We start from the raw sequence: 27,590 nt of genomic DNA, 5'->3' as shown, positions 1-27,590 counted from the left end.
ACCCATGCTGTCTCTTAAGTATTACTGCAGTCTTGCCTAGATATTCCTGCAATGCTTCTTTAAGCAGAGATTCCATTATTTTCCCTGGAACGCAAGTTAAACTAACAGGTCTATAGTTACTTGTGTCACCTTTTGTGAACCCCCTTTGTGAATTGGAGATATATTTGCACACCTCCATTCCATGGGGACGTCCTCTGAGTCCAAGGAAGCTCTCATAATTATGGCTAAGGGTTTGCTTACTTCCTTTGCTGCATCCTTTAATATAACTGGATAGATCCCATCCACCCCCAGGTGCTGTCCTTATGTTTAACTTCAACAATTTCTCCTCCACGTTGTGTTTGATAAACTTCTGGCATACCCCTCATTGAATAACTTCTCATGTGTGAATGTAGATGCTAAATACTCATTCAGTTTATCAGCTACCTGAGCATGGTCATCAATAGTCAACCCATCTATGTTAAGTGGTCCAATCTGATTCATCCCTTTCCTTCTAGAGTTTATATAAGTAAAGAACTCTTAGCTGTTTTTCTTTGCATCCTTTGCCAAAGATTTCTTGTAATCTGCCTACGCCTGCCTAACTTCCTTTTGTGACTTGATTACAGACAAGCTTATATCTGCCATAGGCTTCTGTGTCACCTGATAATTTATATGCATCCCATATATTTTTCTTCTCTGCCACGAGCCTCACTAATTCATCTGACATCCATTTAGGCCTGAACCTTGAACAGTATTTCTTAGTTGGAATGAAAAGCCTGGTAGCCCCAAAGATTAAGTCCCATGAAGGCTTCCCATTTAGAATTCAACTTTGGTAACATCATCAGTTGATCCCACTGTACAGAATTTAAAAACTGTCTGAGACCCCTGTAGTCACCTTTATGAAAGCAAAAGCCCTTCCCTTTAGCCTTATTGTAGTTACGTCTTTAAGTAATTCCCATATCAGTACATTGCGATCACTGTCACGCATTGATTCCTTTATCCTCAAATTCTTAATGCATGAATAATCACTGCTGATAATCAGATCAAGAGTATTACTCCCTCTGGTTGCCTCTCGAACATGCTGCTGTAGAAAACAGTCATCCAATAAATCCAAAAAAGTCTTGCTAGTGTGCGAGTGACCAAACCACAAGTTCCAGTCAATATCTGGAAAGTTAAAATACCCCATTATAAGACATTCTGATTTACTAGACCACTATTTCTTTGCACAACTGCTCATTATACTCATCAGATTCATTATGCCTGTAACACACACATACACACCCCCCCTACTCTCATTTTTCCTTTCCCAGTGCTTATGTCACACCAAACAGACTCAACATTGCATTGTTCACCAACATCAATGGACGCACTTAAGATTTTGTGTTTCTTAACTAACAGCATAACCCCTCCTCCCTTCCTGTCCTGTCTATCCTTTCTGTACACATTGTACTCCCGAAATTCCAATTGTGCACTGCTTATATCTGTGTGACACCACGTCTTTGATATCTCAAGAGTATCTGCCTTTGGTGTTTTGATTATCATTTCAAGCTCATCAAATTTATTAACTATACTTCTAGCATTTGTATATGTGCAAGTATACATGCACCTGTTTCTACTCTCAGTTACCCTAACATAGCCCATGTATTTGTTTGTTCCACTATGACTGCCAACAGTCCTGGAAATCTCCATTGCCTTGCTTTTCAGGCTGCTGCTCATTCTAATAGAAGTGCAAGAATCACTTTTGCCTATGCCTGCGGCCACTGTTAACCTTTTAGTCTGTGTATCCCCTCAAGCTAGCAGTTTTCCAACCCATGTAACACTGCCTTGATAGCATCAGCAGATATTCTTACACCCTTTCTATTTAAGTGTACCCCATCCCTGTAGAAGCAGTCTCTCCTGTCAACAAGCACAGACCAGGCTGAAAAAAATTCTACCCCTTGAGCCTTGCACAGTCTCTCCAGTACCGAATTGATCGACAAGGCTCTCATCACATACTTCCTCCTATCGTGTGTGGGCAGAATTGCAGACACTTTCACATTCAACCCTAACTTGAGACTTTTTTTCGACATTGACCTGTACTTGTTGAGTAAATCTGCAGATCTTTTACTCATTATGTCATTTGTTTCAACATGTACAACAATATCACCTTTTGTGCCCTTAAAAGATGATATCTGCTCTACAACGTCATCAACTTTTGCCCCCTGGCAGACATACCCTGGTCTTGCTTCACCTATCCTTCTTGCATAGTATATTCCCCATCTCCCTGACAATAGAGTCACCAACAATAACTAGTTCCTTTGGGACCAGCGCATTCTGCATTGGAGATTGCCTCTATGTTGCTTGATGTACAGGAGTCAGCTCTGCCATTGAGCTGGGCAGCTTGAGAGCTTTATGGGCCCCTGATATTAATTTCTACGAGGGCATTTACTTTACATCTCAAGCTCTCATAGACGCTCATCATAACGTTGTAAATTGTAACTGAATATAAGTATCCTATGAAAAAATTATCATAGTAGGAGATGCATTTATAAACTCAAAGAAGATAGGTAGCTATATGTTTAATTAGATAAGCTGATTTCAAGTTAATTTTTCCAGTTTGTGTGGAATTATATTTTTAATATTCTCTTCACTTTTAGGGACTCAAGAGTCATGCGGTGACCATGTTTGAAGTGGGAAAATTATCTGATGAATCATTGGATAACTTCCTCCTTGAACTAGACAAGGTAAATTTCCTGTTGAAAAATCACTTTTTTACGCAAATTAAGATAATTCAAGTATTTAATCTAATAGATGCCAATATGGCCTTAGAAATATATTCTGCAAGCTGAAGACTATCTTTTCCTTCTGAGTAGCTCACATAGAACTAATTCATTATTCATAAGTCATCAGAGATATTACTGAACTTACTATCTAATGAGAGATCACTAAGCCTTGAAATATGCTGTCATAAGTGTTTCATATTTTAAACAAATGACAGTATCCTTTTGATGATATTTGTTTAAAAGGAGTACTTTTTGAGGCTACTCGTGGATATTTTATACTAATTTTATATTGAATATTAAGAGCATAGTGTTTACTTATAACAGATGGAAGTCAGCTGGCCATAAAACTTATAGGACAAGTTACAGCCATTCCTTAACTTAAATAGTTAATGCCTTCCTAAAAATTTTTGTGTAATGCAAAAGCATCTATCTCAGAAATTACATTCTCAGAGAAAATAATGTAATAAAGCTGAGTTGTGTTGTGACTCATGCTGTCATACTTTTATTGTGTGTGTGTGTGTGTGTGTGTGTGTGTTTGTAATAATTACATATAAAATAATCTGTCTGTTATTTTCATACTTTATGTATTAAATAGCAATAACTAATAATCCAAAAATAAAAGTTGTACTTTCAACAAGAATGGTTACAATGCTTTGAAATTTTAAAACACTTAAAATTTATGAAAAATGCAAAATAAATTAAGAATACATAAATCAAAGGGGAAGAATCATACTGTGCAATCACATTAGTCATGATAAATCATATGAAACTGCTGGAAAGTTTGTTTTAAATGTACAATTCTACAAAAATATGTAATTTTAAAATTATTTTTGAGTAGTGTCAAGCCGACCGGGCTACCGGGTGGGGAAAGTGCCTACCTTGCAACCCAAAGGTCGCAGGTTCGAATCCTGCCTTGGGCTTGGATCAAAGTACTGCAAAAACCTTGGGAGGTGCATTATGGCAACAGAAGCTGATGCGCCAACAACTACTACCAAAAAAAAAAAGAGAGTAGTGTCAAGCATTTTTACTTGAATTCATACAAATAAAAAAAAAATTTGTTTGTGAATCAGCACATCTAGTACACTACCCTCCCCCTCTCATCATTGGGGAAAGTGTACTAGAGCAAAGGCTCTGTACTTAAGCTTGGAATTACAAGGTGTGGCTATTTAAATAACAAGACTGCACGTGTAGGTACTACACACCAGGTGCCACTTGTGAAACAAAGCCACAGCAATTAATCTCGAACCTTTGAACCTTTCCCTAGTTGTCTGTCAAGTCACGTTCCAACACGTTCATTTGCTTTGCAACGAGACAGGTTTTCATTACCTTGCATTATTGTATTTTGCTGGAAAAATGACAGACAAAAGAATCAAACAATGAATCAATCTCAAATTTTTAACAAAACTAAAGAAAACACCAACTGAAAGTTATGATTTGTTATGCCAAATTTATGGGGAAGATACTGTGTCAAGAGCTCGCATATTTGAATGGCATAAAAGATTTTTAGAAGGAAGAGAATGCTGAAGATAACGAACGAGCAAGCTGTCCAGGATCCATGAAAACTGATGAAATTGTGGACCGGGTAAGGACATTGATTTGAAGTGATCATCATTTAAGCATTAGAATAGTTGCATCAGGACTCAGTATTGATGAACAAACAGTTAGACAAAATTTAACCATGAGAAAAACGTGTGCCAAAAATTTAGAATGAAAATCAAAGAATCAGAAGGCTCCAAGTTTATGAAGATGTTTTGAAAAAAAATTGAAGAAGATTCAGACTTTCGAAGTACTGTAATTACTTGCGATAAAAGTTGACTGTTCCGTTACAACCCAGAAACTAAAAGGTCGGTGTAATGGAAGACAAAACAATCCCCCATACAAAAAAAAGCAAGTGAGTCAAAATCGAAAAAGAAAACCACACTTCCTGTTTTTTTCAGTAAAAGACCTGAATTGTGGACAGATGGTTGGATGCTCCATCAAGACAATGTTCCAGCACACAGTGCTCTCTTTTTTGCCAGTTTCTGGCCAAAAATAAAATCCCTGTGTGTAACATGAACCATACTTACCAGACCTAGCCCCCTGTGACTTTTTTTTCTTTCATAAACTGAAAAGTGTACTTACGGGAACTAATTTTCAGTCCATTGAAGACATACAGAAAATAATGACTGAGGTGTTAAAAGGACTTGCAGAAGATGACTTCCAGAAGTTTCTGTTATTGAAATAAATGTGTGCAAGCCCAAAATGAAATATTTCGCTATATTTTATTGCAACAGTCTTGTTATTTAATAGCCATACCTTCTATGTTCTTATTATAACAAAGGGGCTGTACTTAAGCTTGGGATTTTAGTTGAACCATGGATATAGTGGCTTTCTTACAGAAAAAAATTCTTGGAATACAAATGGTAGAAATTTTCAAGTTAAAAGTAGCAGTGACCAGTGTTCATGTGGAGAAGCAAAGAGAGCGTATTGATTAAAGGAGTTCATGCATGATTATAAATTTCTGATGTTTTGATGTCAAGTAAAGAACCATAACATAAAAATAAAGGATTTTTAGGAGAGAGAGAGAGAGAGAGAGAGAGATTCTGTGTGTGCTGGGAAGAGGCTGGAAGTATTTGCTGTGTGTTGTCATGCATTTGGCCCAGCTTAGCCTGGGTCCTGCATTTCCCACATGGTTAACTATGTAAAAATAAGAATTTCTAATGTAATGGCACGTTATGTGGTCGCCACGACAGTGCACATTAATAAACTTTAGTTTGGGTATCAGAAAAAGACCAAGTGGCATTTCCTATAGACAACTATACTAATGATTGTCTTTATTAGGCATCATAAAGAATATCACAGAAATTCTCTGTATGCTCATCTGGCCGTTAGTGTGGAAAGAAAATTTCTGGTATAAAAGTAAAGATAATGCATGATTATCTAAGTTAAAATAATTACAATAGAACAGTGGTGAAAGCCAGTGGAGGACATAGCTGCTATGACACAGTACAGAGGACCAGATATGAATATTGAAACTTTCAGAAATCAAAGGGGAATTTGATTAATAGAGAGTTGAAGCATTTTAAATTTGGGACTGTAAACCATTAGAGGGAACTCGAATAAAGGCTTTATGGATGATCAAAGAAATAGCAGTTATGTTTTAATTCTGCCAAATGAAAAGAGAACCCAAGAATAACACTTGGGGTTACACTAGATGGAGTGGAGCTGATTGGTTAAAATGAGAAGACTTGGGTGTTTGCATATAATTGCACATGAGGGTTAGCATGTAGTGTAACTAGGGACACTGAATCTTATCAGTGATTTACTGTACCTTGCATATCGGAAGGAGGAGGTTATAATTTTGCTAAAGAAGTCATTTGTGAGACTGAATTTTGAAACATTATGTTCAGGTCTGGAAGCTATATATAAAGAAAGACATGGAAATTTTTGAAAGGATCTAAAGATGGGTGATGAGAATAAAAAAGGAATGGTCCATGCGAAGAGCAACTATGAAGTTGTGGGTTACAAACAATTAAATGAGGTACCTTGGAGGGATGAATCTAATTAAGATGTATAAAGTACTTGGAATGCAGAAAAAAATAAACAATGCTAGAATTTTCACATTGAAATAGGGTACAAAAACTGGAGGGACATAAAATACAAATTGTTGGGGGAAACTAATAGACTGGACTTTGGATAAGTGTAAATTTGTTCTGTGCATTGTACCCTGGATACTTGAGGTCGACAGTCTGGCAAAATGTAAGGGGCAGCTGGACCTTACATTTTGAGTGGATATTTTTCCCTTTTTTTGGTTGCATGAAAAAGCCCCATGAAAAGGCCTATACCAATATTGAAGTGTATACAAAGAAATTCTGATGTTTCCACCATTGTTTGTTTCTTATTGTAAGTATATTCTGCATATTCATTTAACCATATCCCCGTCCGCTGGGGTACGTACCAGCCCCAACTGGGTTCAGCAAGTTAATTCTATAATTTATACTCTAATTACAGAGCTGAAACTCGCTATAGTTGGAGCCAGAACTGTTTTCTTGAATTTTCCCACTTAAATTTTCAAAACCTTCTATTGAATTTCACGCAAATGACAAAAATGTGACATCAAGTATGCAATTTTTTAGGCCTTTTTCAATTAATTTTTTTATCCCTGCCCTAACCAGCCTAGAGCTTATGAAACCCGACACTTGATTCGTTTCTTGGTGTAAAGCGCGCGAATTTCTTTTTACGGAGAGGAGCAGTTCTGATAAACAACTCCGCGTGAATACGAGCGAAGCGTGGGAGGTATATATCACGTCACCAGTAAGGGAGAAGTGTAAATAAACAAAAGACGAACAGGAGCTACTGTTTTTGACATAAGAAGCAATAAAGCCATACAGTACCAATAACAGTTTATGGAAGGTGAACAGATCGTATATCCTATCTTCAACGTGTATTGCTCCTACGAACAGAAGATCAAGGAAATTCATCTGTTGGAAATGGGAAAAACTGGTGTAAAACTGATATTTCACTGCATTATACTGATATATCACAGATAACACTGCAATGCGCATTTGATAAAAAAAAAAGTTTGCTTTATTGTAATTGTTTTTAGTAAACAATATCAGAACAGCAGTTTCCTGGGTTTGATCTTCTAACCAAATTTCGAGAAAATATTTCTATTTATAGCTGCGTTATAAACTTCGAAACTTCGAAACTGGTGCATCAAAAGAAATAAAAACAAAATCATCCGCTATGAATTTCTTTCTTTCTTGAAATGTGTATTGTTCATATTTGTGAACTGCAATATTTGTAACAATACAAAGCTAACAGATTACAACTAACGGCTGCTCAAAAAGTATCGTTAGAAGATATTTGCTTGTTATGCTTTGATGTCATCGCAAAGGGAGAAATTCTGTTTTAGTACAGAAGCCGAATAAATTCACTATCCACGGTCATAATGCTGTTCTGAACTGCAAAAAACAGATAAACTCCGCTGACAAATAGACTTACTCCCCATCACTTTTATTGTTTTACTGTGGTTTTTGGCAGATGAGTCGGTGACTGCTAAATGCAGTGCGATTTCTTGTTCTCTCTCTCTCTCTCTCTCTCCCTCTCTCTCTCTCTCTCTCTCTCTCTCTCTCTCTCTCTCAATATAAACAGAAAATTTGTTTGTCGGAATGCTGCCCATCAATTATCAACTCTTTTACCGACCTTCTAATGTATGTTCAAATAATTCACTTTGCGAAATTCGAAAGTGCTACATCAATTAGGAGCAAAAACGGTTCCCCCCAACATAATGAATTACTTTATATGTATAATAATGATTTTACTGACTGGAAGAAAGTGTCCAAATAAAACAATTGTACAAGGCGAAAACATGCGGTCACTCAAAGGATAAGCAATACAGCGATGTTTGAAATTTATAATGCAGTTCACTAGCTAATATTTCCAGAGGAATTATTCTGGATTTTTTATCAAAGGAGCACCAGAACAAAATCGGACTAATTAGTAATTCCGCATCCTAGGATGAACTGACTAATTAGAACTCCAGCATCTGTGATGAAATGTCGTGCACGATATTGTTCGCTACAACAATAACGTAAAGCAACAAAGCAAAACATTGTAACAGAGCAATAATGTGAAATATTGTCAGAAAGTAAAAATGCTAAATACTGTTCCCTAAAACAATAGTACAGCAAAGTGTTTTTCTTTTTTTTTCATTTCTACTGTGGCTTTCAGTTGAATTTTCTTGATTTTGTGTCAGTAGACAGAATATGTATTGTAATTTCTTCGATATGTATTGAAGAAATTTACAATATGTACATTATTACAATATGTATTGAAATACATATTGAAGAAAGGAAATACGATAGTAAAATACACACTGGAAATAAAAATATATTCCTGTGTTCAAACAATTTGGGAAAATTATTTGAACACAGGAATATTTTTTTTGTAATTGTATTTTGTAATATCAAATGTGATTGTATTCAAACAATTTGGGAAAATTGTTTGAATACAATTACATTTGGGAAAATTACAACAAAAAGACTGATTTTACCCGAAGACATCAGATCAGTCCAAAGTAACTGTGTAGTCATTTGCATTCAAGTGATGTTTGAAATGTATAATCCAGCTTCCAATATATTTATGGCTAGTATATCCAGTTGACGAAAAGGGGATTGAATGCTGCCCATTGTCCCTTCTAAGCTGAAATTATTCCCCTTTGGGAATATTGCAAATACTGATATCTGTCGAACAGAAGACAGTTTATGTTCCCCTACCGTAACAAATTACTGGCGGTAACATGAAAGGTAACTTCCTCTTTGATTCTACTCAACGGACTCTCAGAAGAAAACACCTGTTCTAACTGCATAGGTTTATTGTTACTGTCCTGACATTGTTTCTAGATGACAGTACTTTCCATGCAATAAAGGATTACTGTACTATAGTTTGATCTTACCGTAAGGTTAGAATGAAACACTTCCCAATATTTCCAGAGGGATTATTGACTACTATTTGCTGAATTTACCGCAAAGAAGTTTTCACAATTATACATATGTAGAAGGCGAAAACACATACTCCACCCAAACAAATTATTTTCACTACAAGAAAGAGCTAAAAGAAAGAGTTGGTGGGGGGGGGGGGGGATCAACGGATTTTCCACATTTCTTGCTTCTGCGCAATGCGAGAACTTCAATTTAAGTAGTGACAACCATTGATATTTCACATTTAGATTTCAGACTTGTTTTCATATTTAGATTCAGATTTACCTTAGAAAATGAATAGGAGTTATTTGGAAGGGAATTATGAAGAAAGGGCAGCTGATGAGCAGTCATCATCAGAAGATGATAGCTCCTTCTGTGAGGAATTGGACCATCGCAGTAGCACGGAGACAAACGATGGCAGTGACAGCGACTGGGAGCAGCTGGAGGAGGATGTATATATCGGGAAGGATAAAAGCACGGTGTGGAGGAAAGTTGCCCCTCGTCTAAATATTCGCGCAGCTCGAGGTAACATTATTCATTTACCAGGTGTGAAGGCTGCAGGTAAGTCCGCCAAATCACCAATTGATTGGTTTTTATTATTTTTCGATAATGAAATGATAACTCATATAGTGAGACATACTAACGAATACATTGATAAAATATCTTCTAATTTTTCGTTGGCCAAGGATGCTAGAAGAACAGATAACGATGAAATGAGAGCTTTGATAGGTATTTTAATGTTGTCAGGAATGTCTGGGCTAGCAGGGATAAACGCAGAACATATGTGGCGTAAAGATGGACTTGGTCCGGAATTGCAGTCATCGGTTATGACCCATAAGAGGTTTTCATTCCTCCTTCGGGTTATGCGATTCGATAGCAAGAGTGATAGACACATTAGAAAAGAATCGGACCGACTTGCAGCGTTTCGTGAAATTTTTTTCATGTTTTTGGAGAGATGCCAGAGATTTTACTCACTTTTGGAGTATGTAACTGTAGATGAACAATTAGTGCCATTCAGGGGTAGATGCTCATTCCTTCAATACATCCCAAGTAAACTGGCAAAATATGGACTGAAAATATTTACATTAGCCGATGCTAAGATGTGTTTCACGTTCAATATGGAAGTTTATGTGGGGAGACAACCTCCTGGGCCATATGCCCTGTCAAATTCGCCCCTCGATGTGGTGATGTGGCTTGTTCGCCCAATTGAAGGAACCAACCGTAATTTGACCACAGACAATTGGTTCTCCAGTGTGCCTCTGGCTTCTAAATTACGAGAAAAAAACATTACTCTTGTTGGCACACTAAGAAAAAATAAACGTGAGCTACCAGCTGAATTGGTCAATGTGAAGGAACGCGAGCCGACTAGTAGTTTGTTCGCATTCCAAGATCAGACCACAGTTGTGTCCTATGTACCAAAAAAAACCAGAAATGTGATCCTAATATTGACTAAGCACCACGACGATACTATAGATCCTGACAGTGGCGACAAAAGAAAGCCGGAAATTATTACGTTTTATAATATGACCAAAGGTGGAGTTGATGTCTTGGATGAAATGTGTGGAACGTATACTACTTATCGGAAAACCAGAAGGTGGCCAATGGTACTTTTCCACAGGATTTTGAACATTGCTGGAATAAATGCCTTGGCTATTTTCCGTAGCAATAATCCAGAAGTGAGACTCCCTCGAAGCGAGTTTCTCGCAGAGATTGGAAAAAGTTTTTAGTGAATTCACAGCTCCGTAAAGAGCAGCCACGGTAACTCTTCCAAAATATCTGCATGTGAAAGCAGCGAAATATGCTTGTATTCCACCAGAAGAAATTCCTGGACCTTCCCAACAGTGTCCACCTAAGCCAGGTAGATGTTACAAGTGTCCCAGGAAGAAAGATCGTAAAACAAAGAAATTCTGCGAAGCATGTTTAGAACGAGTTTGTAAGGAGCACTCGAAGACTGTCTGTGAATTATGTTTTGGGAAGATACCTAAAGAAAATGTTCAAAGTAGTGACAGTGATGACTAAAAATACACACTTATCAAGTTGGCTTTTTTTATTTAGCTAAACTACTTTATATTAGCATACATAATTTATATGTATATTTATATACACAAACGTAGCAAAAATTATGTATGCTAATATAAAACAGTACAGCTAAATAAAATAGTCTACAAATGTGTGTGTCGCTACTACAACCTTTTCAGCAGGTCACTTCTTATGAGACATTCTTTCAGAAGTGGGGTGTTTCTTGCAAGTTAGTTTGAGCAACATAATGCAGAAGGCCTTAGTTTTATTCTATCTTCCTGGTGCACTTGTACATTATGACAAAGTAGATTTAGTTTATATTTAGAATTCAGCATCGCTTTTCATCATTATTTAAGCAGATAAGTTCAGATTTTTTTTTTATTTTAATTAATTTAGAAATTAGCTTGATACAGCATCTTCATATTCATTTAGGGATTATACTATTACAGATATATATTCATTTAGGAATAAGACTAATACAACTTTTTCATTCAGTTCGGTTTACTAATGGAAATTTGCACACTTTTTTATTCAGTTAAAAATTAAATTTACAATATTTATAACTTTTCTTATATTCCTTTAGGATTACACTATTCGTTTAGGATTACATTAGCACATTTATTTATTTTTTTATTAACGTAGAGATTAAGTTGACACATCTTTTTTTATTCATTTAGGTTTAGGTTACCATATCTTCCTTATTTAGCTAGAGATTAGCTAAACATAGCTCATTATTTTTATTGCTAGAGATTAGATTGACACGTTAATTTTTTTTTTTTTTTTTTTTAATTCATTTAGGGATTATATTAGTATTAGCATAGCTTCTTGGTTAGGTGTGTACACTTCAGAAGGATCAGAAATCTTCTTTTGGCTGGATGCAACTGTACTTCTGCAGCTTTTACATGAAGTAGTTTTGGCAGAGACCGAATGGCTACTCTTTTTTAGAGTTGTGTGATTTCACTACTGATGCCAATCTCTATGAGAAGCTCTTCGTGTGTATTATTCACTTCTGGATTTTTGTTCTGCGGGTTGTTTATGGTATTAATTCCTGAAGTGTCAGGAATCCAAAAAAAAAAAAAAAACGCCATTGGTCATTTTCTGCTTTCCTGAGATATGAAGTAGATCACATTTCATCCTATGGATCTATTCCACATTCGATCATATTGAAGCGTAATTTCTGGCTTTCTACTGTACCACCGTTGCTATCTATAGAGCTGTCAAAGTGGGTTGTGTGGGAGCACATTTCTGGTTTTTTTTGTGATATTCAGCTGGCAGTTCTCTTTTCTTTTTTTTTTCAGCGAGCCAACAAACACTGTTTCCTCGTAAAATTTTAGTAGTCAAAGACAACGCTAGAACCAGTTGTTATAGGAGCATATTGTGATTAGTTTCTTCAATAGGGCAAACAAGCTGATTCATCACATCCGGACGTTCTTGAAAAGTTGTCTGGCTGTTGTCTTTCAACATAAATCTCCATATTCTTGGTGTATAAAATCATATTTGCATAGCATAATGTAGTATGCAGTTCACATTTTGCTATTTTACTGGTACGTATTCTGGAAAAAAAGAACATTTATCGTTGAATGAAACTAGCTGTTTATCTTCAGGATATTACAGCACTATGTAATTTCTTTGGCATCTATCTAAAAACAAATACCAAAAAATCTGTAAATGCTGCTAATCGGTCTGTTTCTTTCTTTTTTGAGTCTGTTACTTCGGACCAACCATTATTATTCCACATATTTTCCAAGTTTTAACTTGCTGCATGATACGTTCCCAAAAAGTTTGTTAGAAAGCTAATTTCATTGTTATCTGTTCTTCTAACATCTGGCGTGAATCACTATCTGGGTTAACATTACATTATCGAAAGGACAATCCTATAGTGATTGGTGTTCTTGCTGCAGCCCTCGTACCTGGCAGATGACATATAATGTTCTGGGCTGTGTGGATATTTTGGAGGCCAGCAGTTTTTCTTCATTCGGTGACTTTATTCTTTCCGATATAGTCACGCTTTGTTTGTGCTGTTGTGATGTTCACTTTCTTGGCAGTCATCTTCATCAGTGGATGCTGAAGTTTCAATAAGGCATCCCTATTGTAACCTTCAGCGCTGTAGTCTGGTTTCAGAGGTTACAGAATAAAACATTTAAAAAAAAATTAATTTCTATAAAAAGGAGCATACTACTAGCCCTGATGCGTGCCTACTGTCCAGTTTTATCAGCTCTTCAAGTGCTGGCAGGATCTATTCCGCTAGATCTTTACGTAGTTTACAGAGGGTTGTGTTACAGATTGAAAACAAGCAATTCCAACCGACTTCTTTGATATTAGAATCAACATGAATAATCATAACATCTAAGGTGAGAAGAAAAACAACAGGAACAAACTTTCTACCTTATGACAGACACAATGGGACATATCGCTCACCTCGCAGGTTACTAGAAAGTTTTCTCCAGAGGTTACCTACCTAACGGATAAAGGCAGAAGATAATGGTTCTCCCTATCGATGCAGAAGTCATATCTCACCACTGGACACTGTCGCTAAACGATAAACTGTGCAAATTCGGACTTTTTCATACTAACTTCTGCTCTTGCGGACAACGTGAAGAGTGACAGCATGTGTTATTTGACTGTGACATTTATGAGGACTTGAGAAAAAAAATTGTGTTAGAGATTTTCATCCTGGATTGGAACATCATCTTGTGGAAAACAAAGAAATTCATTCCACCTTTCAGAACTTTGCTTCTCTTGTTTTCGAAAGATGCTGATCTATTGGACAAACACCAACTGCTGCCATCTGATTTGTTTTTACCTGGGCACGCAGAATGTAAATATGTACTGATGAACCATATACCAGCTTAGTTTCAGTTCTACTATTATGTTTTATGCTGAATGTAAATATGAGTGTTAACATATTATTATAAAAATAAAGATATTTATTTGAACTTCATTTTGCTTTGCTGTGTTAAAAATATGACAAGCCAAAATTTACTTTTTATTCATTTTTTTTTGGTAGAAAATATCAATAAATTACAGCCATTAGAATGTCATAAACAAGAGACAAATTTTTAAAAAAAAAGTAGTATACCCTAATCAAAAATAAAAAAGAGAATGCAATCAGATTTTGGAAAGCATTATTTTTTCAGATAAAATTCAGTAAGAGGAAACAACCATTCTGTGGAACAAAACTTTCACATGCAACATTGCATATTGCAATTCAATAGCACAGCACAGGAATACACTGAACACAAACATTATTCATAATAAAATTGTTTATTTATAAATTACTTGCATTTCATACACATAATAATATAATATTGTTTACTAATAATTAATGATTACACTATTTTTTCTAAAATTGAAAAAGATTTGGATTTCATTTATTATAACATTGCCAAGTAGTTAGCTTTGGACCTTTGACAACCTCCTGGCCTGCTTCCCACAAAAAAAGAAAAAATACTTTTATTTTTCTCTCTCTCTCTAGGGCAAAAATGCAAAATATTGTTCCCTAAAACAATTGCAGTAAAGCAATGTGGATTTCTCAAATGCGCGCCAGACCAAAATCGGACTAATTAGTACTTCCGCATCCTAGGATGAACTGACTAATTAGAACTCCAGCATCTGTGATGAAACGTCATGCACACCGATATCGTTTGCTACAGCAATAATATAAAGAAACGAAGCAAAATATTGTAACAGAGCTATAATGCAAAATAATGTTAGAAAGTAAAAATGCGAAATATTGTTCTCTAAAACAGTTGCAGTTTCGGCATCCTAGGATGAAGTTGACTTAGAGCTGCAATGCTGTTTTTTTTTTTTATTATACTGTTTTTTACTGTTTGTGAGCTTATGTGTGTGTTCCGTATTGTGATGTTGTATTTGGGCATTCTGGCTACCTGGAAGCAGCGATCACCTGGACGACTACCTCCAGGTACTCGTCCCTAGCAGGAGGGCAAGATCTCCCCTACTAACTGCACGCCCTCCTCCCTGGGGAACTACTAGTAGTAGTAGTAGTAGTGGCATGTGATGCAAGAAAGCAAGTGTATGAGCTTATGCAGCATCAGCCAAAAAAAAAAAAAAAAAGTTTCCCAGGGAGGAAAGAAAAACTTGTATAAGATGAAGAGAGGGAAGGAGAAAAGAGGAGAAGCACTATCCCGGCCCAGGGAAGCCCCAATCCAGGATGGATTGCTAGAATAACACAAGAAAAAAAAAAAAATAATAATAATATAATAAAATAAAATAAATAAATAATAATAAATAAAATAAATGAAAGTTAGTGCTCTGGACCTTTGCAATCTCTTGGCCTTCTGCCCACCAAAAGGGTATTTTTTATTTCTCTCTCTCTCTCTCTCTCTCTCTCTCTCTCCAGGGTCGGACTAGAAAGGGTGGACTTCCTCCCCTAAGGAGTTTTTTCCTCTCAAGTGAAAGAAGGGAATTGGAAATTTCATGAAAATGAACCCTGTTTTTCTTCATTCGGTGAACGGCTACTCTGTCAGCGCAAGAGAAGTGAAATTACATTTGCAGCTCAGAATAGAATTCAAACATTGAAACACATGACATTTTATGGTGAATTTTTCGGGTGTTATGTGATAATGAAAATTCAATTTTTCTCTGGAAATTTTTTGATGATATCAAATGCATATCAAGGAAATATTGAAGTATTCAATAACAATTACTTACAATTTCCCAATCCCTCACTACGAGTAATGGATTGTTCTCACAATCTGTTACTAGCTGCGCATTTTTTTTTTCGTTTGTACACCAGTGAGATGCATGTGAAGTTCCTTCGATATCAGTTTTCGAAGTTTATAACGCAGCTATGAATAGAAATATTTTCTTGAAATTTCGTAAGAAGATCAAATATACATCCATGAAACTGCTGTTCCAATTTAGTCCTCTAGAAACAATTACAATAAAGCGAACTTTTTTTTTTTATGAAATGTGCATTGTAGTGATCAGTTTTACGACAGTTTTTTTCTTTCCGCTTCCAGTAGATGAATTTCCTTGATATTTTTTTTTTTTTTTTTGTAGATAATACATATTGAAGAAAGGAAATGCAATATTTTAGTTTTTCAAAACCAATTCGTTGCAATTCTTTCGTACAACAATTACGAAAAGCAATAAAGCTACTGTTGTGAGTGAGCCATGCAAATTAGTGTTCGCAAGTAATGATGCTCAACTGTTTGTTTTCCACGAAAGTTGTTTACAGTTTCATTTTCTCCTTGGATCACCTTGGTAACGCTAATGACGTAAGCCTGACCAGTCAATTATCTCTCTGCGTGCGTTGATTCGTTTTAGCCAGAGGCGCCGAGCTGACGCGTGAATTTTTGAACTAATGAAGTAACGCGTTTTATTTTCAAAGCTTGGATCTTGTTTTGCCGACATCAAAATTTAATAAATTGAAATGTGATCGTACATTTTTCCTGTTTTAGAGTGAATTAATAGTTTTTGCTGAGCGCTAAAGGTAGGAAATCAAAGAATATACTTCTGTTTATGTATATTGAGAGTTTCAATTTGGAAAATTGAGTAGAAATTATGAAAATTATTAGTTTTCTTCGGGGGGGAGCAACTTTCGAGTTAGGGTTAAAAATTAGACAAATACAGGGCGGACCAGGCTCGGGTTAAAAATGTTTTCAACATGACACAGAGAAGATATGGGTTTACTATTTTAATACAGGCAGTTCTCGCTTTATGATTCTTGGGTTTGAGTTTTTTTTCCCCCCAAGTATCAACAAAATCGAAAATATGAACATTAATTGCAAAAAACGAATGTTAAAAATTCATAAATACCGCATTTCAAACCACGTGCATAGCTATACAATACAGTGTACCAAGCTTTATGATATTAATCAGTTCCAGAAACACCATCGTAATGTTAGAATACCATATTGTGAACCCAATAACACATTGTTTTTTGGTAATTCATTTCAAGATCTTGTAAGTTGAAATTTTCATTGTATAATTAAGCTATATCTCTCTAAAATGTCATTTTTAAGGTCATGAGCGTGACCTTAAGGCCATATAAAAGGTTGTGAGCATGGTTTGTAAATTGTATTAGTTACCAATTCAAATCATTAAAATGCACTACACTTTCATTGTTATCATATGGTTCTGTTTAAGAATCAATTTTAAATGCCTTTGTGATATTTTTCTAAAGCACGTTTCTGGAGGTCACGACCATAAAACAAAAACAATTTGCACTTTCCGGTTTATTGGGTTTTTCTGTTACTGCAAGCAATTATAAATGGGTAGTAAACTTGATCTTCTTGCATTTGCGAAAATACTGATAATTGGAATTGTGTGGTATTTTACGTTATTATGGTGAAATGTGTTTCCCCTTTACTGAAATCTTCAATTGTATAAAAAACATAAATAAATGTTCAGAATCTTCTCTTCATTCCTTTTTTTAAAGCTTTGTAAACTTGTTACTCTACGCGAATCGTGTTAGTTGCAATTTGTGTGTGCCGAAAATGCTTATGCATGCAATCGTGAAATTTATAATTAAAAGAGATTATTTTGGAAACAAATGTCTCTTGAAACATTTCTGAAGAAGATGACTCCTTGTGCAACAAACCAACGAGTGCCGAGCCAATAATGAGTGATCAGCGAGTGTGCATTTAGTCGATGATGATGAAGAGTAAACATTCTTTAACATTTGTAAGTCGTAAATAATTTCTCTATTATTTTAATTTGCTTGATTTTACAGGCTACGTTTTCATTTCTGCAGATAAATCAATCATTGTTTAAACATAAACTAATTAGCTAACTAATTGTATTGTTGAGAACGTAACCCCTATTTTTAACCTTATGTCTATGTGAAATAAATTCCTACTTTACGAGCTTTCGCTTTATGAGTGCGCATCAGGAACGAATTAACTCGTAAAGTCGAGAACTACCTGTATATTAAAATATAATTAAATATATTTAAATTATTTAATTTCAATTTAAATTAGTTAACTTAATTTAATTTAATTATTGATATTAAAATACAATTAGAATATTATTTTAATATTACTTTTAATATTTAATATTTTTAATTTTTAGGCATATGCTAATATGCCTAATTTGTCTTTGCCATGTCTGTCTGTCCATCTATGTGCATGTAATAACTCGACTCTCATTGGATAGATTTTCGTGAAATTTTATATTTGGTCCAATGGGAAAGATTTGTTGAGCCATTCCAAATTTCATAAACATTAGACGAATAGAAATCCAGCAGTTCTTAAATCTGACAGATTGTATGGAAAAAATAAATTCATAGATTAAATGTTGTTTTAATGCAGTATCATTAACTTTAGAAAGTCTGTGCATGCTTTGCATGTTCGAACTAATGTAAGACTTGTGAATGTGGTGTTGCTTGTGAAGAGATACATAATAGAAAGAGACTTAAAAGTATATGGGTGAAGTGCAATAAATAGCATACAGTCATAATTAAACTGAATGGCTAAGTTTCAAAGAGATACCTATTGAGTGTCATTAAGTGTTCTATAAAGTTATAATCTTAGTAATTAATTGATAAAAAGAGCCTTTTTATTAATTAATTACTAAAAAAAGCATTAGCATTAGTAAAGGCATGTGATGCAAGAAAGCACGTTTTTATAGCATCAGCCAAAAAAAAAAAAAAAAATCTAATTTCACCTATCCACTTTCTCCAAATGTTTGTCTAGTTTTGCCTTGAATCTATTTATGCTATCAACTTCTACAATGACAGATGGAAGTTTGTTCCAGCAATCAACCACACGCTGGCTAAAGGCAACCTTCCTCACATCTATCCTACAACTATCTTTCCTCAATTTGAATTTATGCCCTCTCAGGTGATTATTCTGAGTAAGAGGAAGAATCCCATCAGCATTGAGCATGTTCAAACCATTCAAGGCATTATACGCCTCAATCAGATCACCTCGCAGGTGTCTAGTCTTCAGAAGAGCAACCCTTTGTTCCATTCACTAATCTTGTTGCCCTTCTCTGCATTTGCTCCAGCAGCTCTACATCCTTCCTAAAATGAGGCCTCTAGACCTGTATACAGTACCCAAGGTGTGACCTGACCATTGCCTTATACAAGGGGACAATTGCCTCCTTATCCCTGCTAGAAAAATTCCTGTATATCATTGACAAGATAAGACACCATGAGCTACTCTTGCGGGCCGTCTGTACTGCTCAGAAAACTTCATATCTGCTTGCACAATCACCCCCACATCCTTTTCATTCTCTACCACTGTCGGTATAGTACCACACAGTTGATACGTTACTCTGGGGTTACTGCTTCTCACATGCAGTACTCTACATTTGTCAATGTTAAACTTCAGTTGCCACCTCTCAGCCCATCTACTCAACTTTTCTAAATCCTGTTGCAGCCACACTGCTCCATTAGTGTCATTAACAACCCTGCCAACCTTCTTATTGTCTGCAAACTTGGACATTAAGCCTGACATACAGAAAACAACAACGGACCCAACACTGAATGCTGAGGGACTCCACTAATAACATTACTCCACAATGAGCAGTGTCCATTGATTACCACACTCTGTCTTCTCCCACTCAACCATCCCTTTATTCATAGCATCAATTTACCTCTAATGCCACACTGCTCCAATTTGTGCAGCAGTCTTCCATATGCAACAGTATCAAAAGCCTTTCTAAGATCCAAATATATGATACCAAAGTTATTCCCTGCATTCAATTCCTTTGTGACCACATCATAGTATCCAATCAGACTGGTCAGACGAGACTTCCCCTTAACAAAAGCATGCTGTGTTCGAGCTATAATTGAAGTCTTGTCTAGATGATCCTGCAGTGCTTCTTTAACCAGTGCCTTAATTAATTTCCCTGGAACAGAAGTTAAACTGACAGGTCTGTAACAGGTCTTTTCACTTCAGTTAATCACAGAAAAAAGAAAAATTTAATTCTATTTTAAGAAAAAAGTAGAATGCACTTAAAATGTAATGTATTGCTTACATTACATAACCTAACTTGTAATAGAAGTATGTTATGAGATGTTTAGATTAACATACATTTTCAGCATATGTTTCTTTGGTGCCTAGAAAGCCTTTAAGATCAATCATAGTCCCCTCCCAGGACTGCAGAAATCTATTCAGATAAATTGCAGTATATTTCACATATTACTCTAGTGAAAAGTCAGAAACTGGAAGAAAATTTTACTTCCAGTTAATATTTTGCAACCCTCATTCCCCCCTCCCACACACACAAATCAACATAAATGATAGTATGTTTTTGCATTAATTGACAAAAAAAAATGAGATTGCTACCAAATTTACAACATTATATCTCTTGACCCCTGTGACGGTTCTAAGTTCAATTCCGATTTCATAGCATTTACTCCTCAGTTTTCCCATATAGGAATATTACTTTAAATTTTGAACAGGAGCTCTGATCCATATCAAAATTTCAATGCTTACTTAGAATATTTTAGGAATGTTTGTAACAAATTTTTACATGGATAGATTCACTTATTTTTTATAAATCATGAATTATTATTATACACTAACCTGAAATGTAATGCACAGCATACATTAATTAACTTGTTAATATTTTAAATATTACAAGAAATTTTGCACCATTTTAAATTTGAAATTTAAATTATTGTGATTTGGACCTTTTTGATAATTCATTAATTCAAAATTATTGCTGCTCTCTGTAGAAATAAAATTATCATTTTTTTAAAATATAAATCAATTTCAGGTTCTGTAATACAGGCAACCCCTGTACATGGTACTTCTACAACAAGGTTTCGCTCCAACCCGATTGATAAATTGCAGCAATCCTTGCACAACATGGTTTCGCTCTAACACAGCTAGGGAATTGTGGGAAACCTCACATAACACGGTGTTTTTGAGTTTTTGTGCTGGGAAAACCCTGCTATTATGTTAGATGTAATTTTTCAATGTTTCCATTCCTTTTTGTGAATCGCTGCTGTTGACTCGCTAGTCAGTATTAACTTCGTGATATTTTTCTAAAGCCCATTTCTGGAGGTGACTACCATAAAACAGTAAAAACAATTTGCAGTTTCCAGTTTATTGGGTTTTTCTGTTAATGCAATCAATTACAAACAGGTAGTAAACTCAATCTTCTTGCATTTGCGATAGTACCGATAGCTGGAATTCTGTGGGTTTTCACGTTATTATAGTGAAATGTATTTTCCCTTCCATGAAATATTCAATCATATAAGAAACATAAATAAATTTTCAGAAACTCATTACTCCGTACCTCACTTGTGCATATCGTGTTTGCTGCAACTTGTGTGTGCTGTATTCTTTGTTATTTATTATAGCGGAAAAAATCTAGATTTCAAAATTATTACTATTGGATAACATGCCAGGCCATCCAAAAGGTTTAAGTCATCTAAAAGTTGAAGTAATGATCCTACCACCTAATAAAACTTCTTTAATTCAGGCATTAGATCGAGGCATTATTACCTTTAAAACTCATTACAAAGCAAAAGATACACGAAATCTAGATGCTGCAGAAGAAAGTTCAGAAGGTGATATTCTGCAACAGACAAAGTGCTCTCTTTTGATTGTGTTTAGCAGTGATGAAGAGGAAGAAAATTAATAGAATGTATATTATCTGACATACATGTATCGCAGTTTGTAAGGTAAGATGTTTGTTCATTATTAATATTTAAGTTACTACTATTATAAAAATTAAGTTTCCAATAGTTATAAAAAAATGGTGTATTTTTGTTAGCTTTTGGAACGTAACCCCCTTTTTGTACTGGTTCTTAGTCCCATATAACACGTTTTTGCATTACACAAGATTTTGTAGGAACCCAACTACTGTTATACGAAGGTTAACTGTGTGTATATATATATATATATATATATATATATATATATTTAGTTTCAGTTTACTTTTGATTCAGCTGCTGAAATTTGTCTCAAATTTTGATTGTGTACGAAAGGATTTGGAGCAGTTTTGTTGTGGGCATTTTATAAACCTTTTAACGATGTCCAAAAAAAAGAAAAAATAATACAAGTGACGATGCATCGTTATTTTCACTTCAGAACAATATCATTGAAGGAGATCAAACTGGGTAACTGTAAGTGAAAGATGAACTTTGGTTGGATGTTTTTTATTATAGCATTTAATGTTTGAATAATTCTGATATAATGTATTTTATTAGGTGGGCATATTTATAATTTAATGTGTATGTAATGTATAAGTTTGTGCAATGGCATCATGTCTGTTTATAGCCAACTACTAAGTAGTTACAAAATGGCATCATTTAAGTACATCTACATCTCATATTGTGAATATCTTCCCAATGAGTTACTATGATATTGCAATACCTCGAATAAGTAACACTTCACCAATGGAGACTACTGATACTTATTCTTGGCAGATACCACAACTCAGATGGCATCATTTAAGTACATCTCATATTCACAAGGTGAGATGTACAAAAATGATGCCATTTTGTAACTACTTAGTAGTTGGCATGTATAAACATGCCATTGCACAAACTTATATGTTAGTTAACTTCATAACTTGAGGCTATTGCCCTAAACAAATCATGTAATTCTTAATTACTGTACACCATCAGGCATCTTCCATATTGTGGAGTTATACTTCGCAACTGGGTTGTCACTATGTAACACCAGGGTACCTGGCCACCCACCGATGAAGAGCCAATAAGCTCTGAAATGTTGCCGTCTAGGTGGTGGTGGTGGTGGTGGTACCTGCCGAGAATAAGTAACAGTAGTCGTAAGGTAAGGTAAGATGTTTGTTATTTTTGAAGCGTTACTTAGTCTAGGTAATGCAATAAAAAGGTAATTCTTTGTGAAAGTATTCACAATATATGATGTACTTAAATGATGCCATTTTGTAACTGCTTAGTAGTTGGCTATGTATAGACATGATGCCACTGCACAAACTTATTCCTTAGTTAACTTCTTCGTAACCTGAGGCTATTGCCTTAAACGAATTATGTAATTCTTAATGTGTATGTGTATTATTCATTCAGTTTCCAAAAAAACTTTTTGAAAGCTATGGTTTCTAAAATGCGTTCTAAGTTTCAAGAATTGAGTGTAGTTTATAGCATTAAATTGTATGGAAAATGTGTTCCCTGCTGTACTTATTTGTAATGAGCATAACATTCATTAATTCTCATTTTAATGCATAGATCTTAATGCATGCTTACAATTTTTATATTACTAATTAATCCTAAAAACTGGAGATCAACTTAATTGCATTGTTAATTTATTTTTAAAATGGTATAGCAATTAAAAGATAATACTGGAAAATAATACTAATATAGTTAGGTTGGTAACCTAATTTAATGTATTAATTCACATATTTTAAATTCTAGCTTTTAAGGCATGCCTAGAATTTTTATTTTTTTTGTCTGAAATATTTATATCAGTAACCAGTGAAATAATGCATGCCTGGATTGAATATAATTTTAAAAGTATTACTTTGTTTTCAGTTGTATTTTCCCAAAAAACTTACTCCCTCTCTTCATATTATTCATCTCTTGTGTTTTTAACTTTTAGGTAGCAGATATTGGTGAGGGAGAAGCACAAAGATATTTCGACCATGCATTAACTCTTCGTAATACCATTATATTTCTGCGTCATAATCCTGAGATGCTAGCTTCTCCTGGAGAACAAGAAGACAATGCTGATAGTGTGACTGTTACTGGACTTGGATTAGACTTGATTCGATGTGAAAGTTTGCAAAATCTTGAACAAGACACATGTAGCAGGCTGCTAAACAAGAATTATGTGTTAGTTCTAAATTATTGATTTTTGTGCTAGTAATATATATATATAAAATTTATCTTTTATATATTTTTTAATGAACACATTCTTCAGCAGTCATTCAAATAGTCTCAGCTTTTTATATATTCGTGTGTGTGTGTGTGTGGGAGGGAAGAATTTTTGTTCAAATGGTATAAATTAAGAAAGGATATGTAATACATCTACACTTGATGTAAATCATTTTGCATTTTTTGTGTTGTCTGTTTCTAAAAGGCTCAGATAGTGAAAAGACCTGCTGAATATTCAAAGCTATGGTGCATATTAGAGGAATGTTTGTCATATGCTAGCCTTTACAGCTATATGTTGTGTGCGCTGTCACTGTCAGTTAGTAAAAACTCTAGCCAATTTTCTGTACAGTTGTGAATAGTTAACACAGGAATTAAAAGTATTACAGTTATAGCTGTTTTGTCAAAAACAGTTGCATGATAAAACTTCACTCTAAATTATGATTATGAGGTCACTGTATAACTAGACTACTTCAGTTTATTCCCATAAATAGTCTGTTATTTAAAGTAACAGTATATAAATTTCGAAAAATTCTGAGCCAATATATTATCACTTCAGAATATTTTTATACTTAAACGGGTTTAGTCAAATTATTTATATTGCATTTATTGTGTTGTGTTAAACCAGTGGATTAAAACATTTTTGTATTTAAGTAGATTAAGACTAAAGAATTTTTTCTTATGCATGGGGAATATGTTTTTGCTTGCATCTGCTAATTTTATATGATGTAATAGCATATTATCATTGCTGTTGATTTCTTTTCCAGATGTGAATTAGAAGCAATTCAGTTTTGTAAAAAGATCTTTTTGAAATTTTCATGATTGTAAGGCACCACATATGTTGGAGCAATGTAAAATTTGAAAAGGCTGATCTCAAGTTTATACTCAGGAGGGACTGAAAGGTAGAGGGTACGTTTTCTTTTTTTTTTTTTTTTGTGCTGCATTGTTTAAAAGCATGGCATTCACAGTTTTGTTTTGCGGAGGCTGTTCAGTTAATGTTTTTTAAATGTAAAATGTGAAAGAATTTTACATTTAGAATTTGAGTGAAAATTTTGTTAGTTTTCATTTTCTGCTTCTTAATCAGTGAAATCTTTGTTTTTCTTCCTGTGTTTTCTGAATTTAAAATTCCCACATGCCACTTCTTTATTCATGGTTGCTCTTCAATGGTGGTGAGGGGGGTTGTATGTTGCAAGTTCATAGAGTTACATTTTACATGTGAAATGTACTTGGTTTACTGTCTGTGGGAGTAATAGATGTACATGTTAGAGTTATCCCAGCAGCATATTTTATAAAGATTTTTTTGTGTAAGTGATGGGTAATTTTAATTTTCATATTGGTTTGTATGTATATTTTAAATAGTTCTAAAGTTCCCCTTAAAGGGATATTTATGCTGCCCAAATGCATGCATTCAAGCAAGCATAAGTGGGTGAGCCCACATGTGCATTGTTGCAAACACCCATAAGCTTGTTCAAATCTATTTTGTCAGCTTGTGATACTTCAGAGAAAATGCATATGCAGTGTGAACAGGAATTTAGTACTTTAGTATTTTCCTTTCATTTACATGGTGAAATGAAGTGCACAGCTGACATCTTACCAAACTAACGGTTAGAAGGATTGATCCATAACAATTTGAGGAATTGATTATGGGATAACAGACAACTTTTCTAAGATGGCAAATAGAAAAATGAGGTGGAGGTGCAAAAAATATTTGTTAGGTATTGAATAATTTGTCTGAAAAATTGAATTCACACATTCACATTCAGATCCTTGCTCACAACATCAGTCTGTATAAATAGCCATCATATTTATCATGGTTATATTTGTCTTAGGTACATTTCTAATATTCCTATTATGTAAGCATTTGTTGATTTAACCAGGACTTCAGATTTATTTGCTATACTTGCAGCATTAGTTTATAAAAAAATAATAGTCTAAAAAAAGAAATTTTTCCAGTCAAAAATATGAATATCCATATTATTGTTTGAAAGTTGTTCATTAATTTTTGGTTATTTCTTTAATTTCCTGTTATATCTAGCTGTCATTTTAAGTCCATTATTATTTCTCAGTCCTCCTATCACATCAGTTATATTAACCTGCATTCAATGCTTAGACCATGGTTCTCTTCCACCAGCAGATGGTATATGCTGGTGGAAGAGAACCATAGTCTAAGCATTGAATGCAGGTTAATAGTCATTAGAAACGAACTGGTTTCTAATGTCTCTAAACTGGTATTTGCTATTTTCTGCAACCAGAGAAATATTACCCATGCTCTCTATACAGTTATATTAAAATTCATTTAATTCCATTTATAGCCCTCTTTGGAGCAAGTGATAGTTATAAAAGACATTATTATCCCCCATCCATAACAAGTTTTAATTTGTTCATTAAAACTATTCATTTTTCCAAACATGGCACCTGAACCCTTCTTCTAATGCAAAGCCACACTGAGTTGGCTTTGCATTAGCACCCCCCCCCCCCTGTGTAGGAATGGACTGGTCTGTGGTGCTGGTGAAGACTTAGTCAGGAACAGATGATATAAGGTTGTAGTTCATTTTCATTATGTGGTGATCAGTTTTTTAGTGTCCGCAAGAAAGAATGGGTCACCTTCGAGATCTTTCTGACTTCAAACATGGAATAATTATGGGGCAAGACATGCAGATGTCAGTGCCTCAACAACAGCCAACTTGGTTAAGTGCTTCCATTTGTGGAAGCACTTAACCATTTAATTATGATTCTACTGTGACTGACTCAACAGTGGTTGAGCAATCAGCCGAAGTTTGCATGTGGGACAGACTTTACATGTGGTCAGTGCCTGTGGTGAGCATTGTACATCTTGTCTTGTAACAGCAGCAATGCAGCACAGTGACCTGCCTAACCGCCCAGTATAACACAGGAACAGCAATCCCAGGATCCATATGTACTAATGTCTGGAACATGACTTTGCACCAGACTTTATATAGGGTATGGCAGTTGACAGCCATCATGGGTACTCCAGCAAGACACAAGAAACTGCACCTTGCATGGGCTTGTCATCACTAACACTAGACCACTGACATATGAAAATCTGTCCCTTGATGTGATGGCTCCTGTTTCCAACTCTTTCATACTGATAGGCATATCTGCATTTGGAGAAAACAACATGAGGCCATTGCATCTGGATGCACTGTTGGTGTTTGGCAGGCTGGAGGTGATGGTTTTATGGTTTGGGGACTTTTTGCGTTGTGCCCTGGGTCCTCTGATCACTATTAAACATCATCTCTATGGGAATGCCTGTCTTTCGGTCATTGCTAACCCCTTCATGATAACAGTGTATCCAGACAACTCTGGCATCAATCAACAAGACACTCTGCCATGCCATGAGGCCCGGCAGGTTACTAACTGGTTTCAGTGACATGACATAGCTTTCTCCAGCTCACTTATTATCAACTCAGTTGAGCATATTTGGGACTTAATGTTGCAGCCATCCACCCAACAACATGCAGGCATCACTACAGTGGTGGACAAAAAAAACCTACATTTCTTTAAAAAAAAGTAACATTTGTAGTGAAACGTATAAGATTTTGTTTATTACAGTCATTTTGTTTGTTGCAAAGCAAAGGT

The 27,590-nt window shown here is 35.0% G+C and overlaps 1 protein-coding gene across 1 annotated transcript in view; it reads left to right on the top strand.

Moving 5' to 3' along the window:
- Window positions 1-27,590, top strand: part of LOC150085447 (protein FAM91A1) — a 211,016-nt gene that overhangs the window by 111,554 nt on the left and 71,872 nt on the right. Inside the window, exons 14-15 of the mRNA XM_090374568.1 lie at window positions 2,613-2,699; window positions 23,719-23,951. Of these exons, the coding sequence (XP_090230694.1) occupies window positions 2,613-2,699; window positions 23,719-23,951 (320 nt within the window). The remainder of the gene's footprint in view (window positions 1-2,612; window positions 2,700-23,718; window positions 23,952-27,590) is intronic.

The sequence above is a fragment of the Mastigoproctus giganteus genome, chromosome 5 (genome assembly GCF_048544385.1).
Source record: "Mastigoproctus giganteus isolate SK-2022 chromosome 5, ASM4854438v1, whole genome shotgun sequence".
Classification (NCBI taxonomy): Eukaryota; Metazoa; Arthropoda; class Arachnida; order Uropygi; family Thelyphonidae; genus Mastigoproctus; species Mastigoproctus giganteus.
This window is presented reverse-complemented; position numbering and strand designations above follow the sequence as displayed.